Raw genomic sequence first — 6,000 nt, 5'->3', positions numbered from 1 at the left:
GGGGGGGCAGGAGGCCCAGCCTGACTCGGCTACTGGCTGGGCTGTGGCTCCCCTGAGTCCCAAGGGGCAGAGCCGGGTGATCTCCAGGGCCCTTTTGCTATCCAGTCCAAGACAGAATGTCAGCCACCTGGGTGGTTTTAAATTTTGAGTACCAAATTCAAAAAAGGAAAAGGAAACAAGGGAAGTCGATTTTAATAAAATATCTTATCAAACCTCATACGTTCAAAATATTACCATTTCAATAGGTATTCAATATAAAAATTTATGAGATAATTTACAGTCTGTCTTCCTTACCGAGGCTTACAATTCCGATGTGTCTTTTACACTTTTACATCTCAGTCTGGACCTGTACATCTCAGGTGCTCAGTACGTACCACTCACCGATGCCGTGATGGGCGGAGCAGGTTCCCAGACTTCGGCATGTGTCAGAACCACCTAGAGCAGGGTTGGCAGACTTTTCCTCCAATAGGCCAGAGAGTAAATATTTCAAGCTTTGCAGGTCATGCAGTCTGTGTCATAATTACTGGACTCTATCTAGGGGCATAACTGTGTTCCAATAAGATGTTATTTATAGACTCTGAAATTTGAATTTCATACAATTTTAATGTGTCACAAAATATTCTTCTTTTGATTTTTTCCCCAACTGTTTAAAAACATAAAAACCATTCTCAGCTGGTGGTGGGTCAGTGTCTGCCTAACCCCTGTCCTAGAGAGGACTTGCTAGACATGGATTACTGGCTCCCACTTGTGAAGCTCTGATTCAGCAGGTCCAGGGCGGGGCCTGAGACGTGTGCTCCCAGCAAGTTCCCAGGTGGTGCTGATGCGTTCTGGGGAACATACTCTGAGGACCACTGGTCTCAGTGTGGGTTTTGGTCTCTCCAGGAAGCTGGAGTTAGCTGGTCACCACCCGCTGCCCCCCAGCCCTGGTCTCCTCTTTCTGAATCTCCTTCTCAAGCTTTCTGGTTCCTTTTAATGGTCCTGCTTGGGCATATGGAGAAACTAACACCCCACCCCACCCCCACACTTAGAGGGAGATGCCAAGATGAGTTAACACCAGTAGCCTCCTCCCTCAGCCCTGCCGAGAACCCCAAGGTGCTGGCCGCTCATCCCATTTTCCTGTTGTCCTGGAGGAATCTCGCCCCCCAGTCCCTACCACCTGTCCCATCTCCCGCCCCAGATGAAGCTGTTCTGCTCTCTTCCTTGGCCTCCACTTTCCCGCAGCGGCTCTCTCCCTCCTGACGAATGGCGTTGCTTCACCTTGATTTCCCCCCACTTGGCAGCTTTCCCTGTTTGATGCTCTGACTTCTCCCTCCCCCTCCCTTTAGGGAACAAGGGAGCCGTGGGGGTATCGTTCATGTTCAATGGAACCTCCTTGGGGTTTGTCAACAGCCACCTGACTTCTGGAAGCGAAAAGAAACTCAGGTAATGGAACTCATCCCCCAGGAGCAGGGATTGGGGTTATTTGCCCAGACAGACCTCAAACTCTAAACACCATAAGGACGGCTCAGCCCTCGGCTGGGACCCTGTCCGGTCGGCCTCTAAGGGCTTTTCCCGTGTTCTCATCAAAGGCAAGTACAGCTACATCCACGTGTGGCTGAATCTTGCCTAAAGGACGGAACAGACATTTCCTCGTGTCACTAACCCAGCAGACACCTAAACACCACTCCATTTCTCAAGGGAAAACCTCATCTGGGGCGCCCTTACAGATGGGCATTTTGCCTGTTGGTGGCCCAGCCGTGCAGACGGCCATCTAGAAGACTGATGATTCCGAGTCCCTGCGGAGCGGATGCTCCCGGGGCCCCGCCCTGCGTTCCCAGTTCAGCCCAGGGGCTGCATAAGCGTGGTTTGCTGCCACAGGGCTGGAGATTTCAGTCTCACTCCCCGACATGTCCCCTCTGACTTCCTGGCACAGGCAGTAGGGAACCAATGCCCCTGTGCTAACCTGGCTGCTTTTTTGTTTAATTAGGCGAAACCAAAACTATATGAACATTCTCCGGTTTCTGGCTCTGGGAGACAAGAAGCTGAGCCCCTTTAACATCACTCACCGCTTCACCCACCTCTTCTGGCTCGGGGATCTCAACTACCGCGTGGAGCTGCCCACCTGGGTGAGGGGCCGTCCTCCTGGGGCTGGGGATGCGCAGGACAGAGGCTCCTTGCATTAGCTCAGGGCAGAGGGTCAGGGAGACACATGACGGAGCTGGGCCAAGGCAGCTACTCCTCCGGGACTCGACACTGGTCCCATTACGGAGCAGCTGCCTTTCTTTACCGCTGGCCTCTACTCACACCTACTTGCCACATAACTGCCCTGGCCACCCCATCTCACCACCTGTCTGCCGCTCTGATCCTCTAGCTAACCAGCAGTGGCCCCTCGACTTGCCAGTCCCAGGTCCCCAGTAAAGGCTGAAGTCTGCAGAGACCAGCTCCATTTTCTCCCCAGATCACGGGTCACCGGGCAGCCTGAGGAAGGCATTCCTGAAGTTGGATGCCCATCCAATGAGCAGCAGTCAGAGGGCCCACGTGGCACAGATGGCCTTGCTCACTCAGGGAGGGCAAAAGATTCCCTGCGAAGGGAGTGGGCAGGCATGGCCCCTGGACACACCTGGAGTGAGACTCAGTTGCTCCTGAAAGATGGGGCAGAAGCCAGGCATGGGAGGAGAACCGTCTGCCCTTGTGTACCAGGAATACTTTGGCACTGCTGTCTGTGAGGGGAGAGGGGACGGCAGAAATGGACCTGATTTTACAGGGGAGAGAGGCTCCTGGAGCACAGGCGGCCTGAGAAAATGGCCTTGGGTCGGTTACAGGCCTCTGACAGTTGGGATTGAACTCGGGCCTTCGGACTCCCCTCCCAGATGTTTTCCCAGCCCTCCCACATCCCTCGGCCTCCTCGGCCTGTCGCTGCCACAGCGGCTTTTAGGGCCCGTCTGTGCCCCCCTCCCCCTCCCCGGCCACTCCCTCCCTCACAGGGTGCTCCTCGGGAACTTTCCTTCTCTCCCTCCTGACTGAGCAGGCAGAGGGGAGAGGGGTGGACAGAGGCCCCACAAATCCTGACCCTTCACAGTTGAAGGGACCGTCCGCCCATTCACTCCCCAGGAGGTCAGCCAGGTGCATTCGCTAAAGCGTAGGCAACGTAAGTCTCAGGAGAGAGGACAGCTGGGTTCCAAGGACGGCACACCCCACCGATACCACACCGACTCTCGGAGTCCGAGCCCGGATCACGGAGGCCCAGTGCCCATAGCTTCGGGGGCTGGGGTTTCAGATCCTTTCATGGCTTTACCACAGGCTGTCTCACAGAGAGAACAGACAGCCAGGGAGACATACCTACCCATCTAGGGAAGCCTTATAAAAATGATGCTAGAAGTCGGTACACAAAAATAGTATCCCTCTGTAAAGTTAGAATAGCCAGGAGCTTATGTTACTGAGTTGATATTTCACTACGATTGCAGGGTTGTCCGTATAAAACGGTGGAGTGTAAATAAGCACCAGCCCAACGTCCCTGGGACCAGGGCCTAGTGCAGCTTCGGGGACTCGGGTCCTGGCGCGCCAGGCAGGAAGGTGGCGATGTGCCTCTTACCACGTTGGTGAAAGTGTTGTCTCACCAGTGGCTTGGCCGTGTCTTTGCTCCAGGAGGCAGAAACCATCATCCAGAAGATCAAGCAGCAGCAGTACGCAGACCTCCTGGTCCATGACCAGCTGCTCATGGAGAGAAAGGAGCAGAAGGTTTTCTTGCACTTCGGTGAGAACTGCCATCCTTCTCTCGTGGACCCTCTCCCTCCAGCATTCTGTCTCCCCTTTTCCCAAGTATCCTCACCAGGGGAAGGATTATGCCTGGAAAAGAGGGAAACTTGGCCAGACGTGAAACATGGGAAATCAAAACTGAAACCATGGTTTTGTTTGGTTGCAGAGGAGGAAGAAATCACATTCGCTCCCACTTACCGTTTTGAAAGACTGACTCGGGACAAATACGCCTACACTAAACAGAAAGCCACAGGGGTGAGTCCTCTTCCCTGCCCTCCGCCTCCACCCCCCTTGCACACCTCACCCCTCTTTTGTCCATTCCCATAAAGGTGAATGGGAAGTGAAGAGCACCCTCATCCACTAGGTAACAAAAAAAGAAAGAAAACCGGAAATCATATGTTGATCGTGTCACAGAGCAAAACCCTCCCCTAAGGAGAGGCTGGGCAACCAGACATGCACACTGCAAGCAGTTGCCTCATGACGCTTCTGTCCACGTGTGTACGTGTGTGCGCCCGTGTGTGTGTGCCACATCTTTTTTATCCATTCATCTGCTGATGGACATTTACGTTGCTTCCATGTCTTGGCTATCGTAAATAGTGCTGCTAGGAACATTGGGATGCATGTATCTTTTTGAATTAGAGTTTTCTCCGGATATTTGCCCAGGAGTGGGATTGCATGATGGTATGGCAACCCTCCTTTTAGTTCTTTAAGGGACCTCCATTACTGTTCTCCATAGTGGCTGTATCAGTTTACATTCCCAGCAACAGTGTAGGAGGGTTCCTTTTTTCTCCACACCCTCTCCAGCATTTATTTGTAGACTTTTTGATGATGGCCATTCTGACCAGTGTGAGGAGATACCTCATTGCAGTTTTGATTTGCATTTCTCTAATAATTAGTGATATTGAGCATCTTTTCATGTACCTGTTGGCCATCTGTATGTCTTCTTTGGAGAGATGCCTGTTCAGGTCTTCTGCTCATTTTTTGATTTGGTTGTTTGCTTTTTTGATATTAGGCTGTATGAGCTGTTTGTATATTTTGTCTCTTTTTTAAGTCCTGTACTCAAATATATTTGCTAATCTGCCAAGTCAATCATCATTACACAAGCTTCTTTGCTGCAGGACTTATCAGAGCCTTTACAGGTTTATGAGCATGTGATTCTCTATGGGAAAATTCGTGTGCCAAACTCAATTGGTCATGAAATATCAATTAATATCTTATGAGCCCACTTGTGTTCCACTAAACAGTGTTTGTGGAAACTGTAATAAAGCATCCCTTCATTCTTGTTCAACAGATATTTACCGATGACTTATGATGGGCTGGGCGCTGTCCTAGGTCGTGGGAGATCAAAGATGAGTCAGATGTCTGCCCTCAGAGAGTTTGTAGTAGGAAAGACAAGACGAGATAAATACGCAACTAACTAACCAGAGATAGAATATAGCACGGTGCCCAGTGCTGTGAGGAGAGGTCACAGAGGGAGATGACCATCAGGGCAGGTAAGGACTGAGGAGGCTTCCTGAAGAGGGGCCACTTGTGGTGCCTGAAGGGTGCTTGGATTTCGACAAGACAAGGGCCGAGGGGGCCTGATCCACTTCAGGTAGAAAGAATTGCCGGAGCAGATGCCAAGGCAGGAAATCCTGGCATCCACCCCCTTCTGGGGCCCAACCCAGGGGAGCCAGCCCCATGCCGGGTCCTGGGGGTTAGAGGTGCTGCAGTGATGAGCTTCCCTGGGGCCACTAGAGACCTGGGGAAATAGAGGGCATTCTGGGCATGATCTGGACTCAGGGGCACATGGGAGACTGGATGGAAGTGGGAGAGAAAGGCCAAGAGTTGGGGAGATGCCAGAAGAAAGCAGGAGTTAGAGAAAAAAACAGACTGAGAGGAGGAGAGCAGACTCAGCACTGCTGCCATGACAAGACTGAGACCCGGGGCAGGACACCTTGTGAGGTGCCCACTGGCTGCTGTGTGCCTGGGCTCGTCTGGTTTAAAGGCACCCTCAGGGCAAGTCCCTGGGGGTACATTTGGAGGCAGTGAAGGGATGGTCTGGTTGGATTTGAATATGAGGAGAAAGAAACTGGGGCCTGAGGTGGCAGAGAGGGGGGTCCTTGATGCCAGGCAAAGCGTCTTCACCTGTTTGATGGGCACCTGTTTCAGGAAGCCACTGCAAGTTCTGCTGAGGGGCTAGCACTGTCACAGTGATACACAGAGAAGACTGGTCTGCGTCAGTGTAAAGGGTGAGGATGATGCAGGGGACCAATGAGGAGGCCA

The 6,000-nt window shown here is 52.3% G+C and overlaps 1 protein-coding gene across 2 annotated transcripts in view; it reads left to right on the top strand.

The window, feature by feature from the left end:
- INPP5D (inositol polyphosphate-5-phosphatase D) overlaps positions 1 to 6,000 on the top strand; it is a 128,560-nt gene that overhangs the window by 97,161 nt on the left and 25,399 nt on the right. For both annotated transcript variants that reach the window (XR_003002624.1, XM_024740498.1), the window contains exons 14-17: positions 1,326 to 1,422; positions 1,967 to 2,105; positions 3,625 to 3,733; positions 3,902 to 3,990. Coding sequence is in view for 1 of the 2 variants with exons in the window: in XM_024740498.1 (XP_024596266.1) it covers positions 1,326 to 1,422; positions 1,967 to 2,105; positions 3,625 to 3,733; positions 3,902 to 3,990 (434 nt within the window). In the remaining variant the exon portion in view is untranslated. The remainder of the gene's footprint in view (positions 1 to 1,325; positions 1,423 to 1,966; positions 2,106 to 3,624; positions 3,734 to 3,901; positions 3,991 to 6,000) is intronic.

Source organism: Neophocaena asiaeorientalis, unplaced genomic scaffold (assembly GCF_003031525.2).
Source record: "Neophocaena asiaeorientalis asiaeorientalis breed wild unplaced genomic scaffold, Neophocaena_asiaeorientalis_V1.1 scaffold388, whole genome shotgun sequence".
Taxonomy (NCBI): domain Eukaryota; kingdom Metazoa; phylum Chordata; class Mammalia; order Artiodactyla; family Phocoenidae; genus Neophocaena; species Neophocaena asiaeorientalis.
The sequence above is the reverse complement of the archived record's forward strand: the minus strand, read 5'-3'. Positions and strand labels throughout refer to the sequence as shown.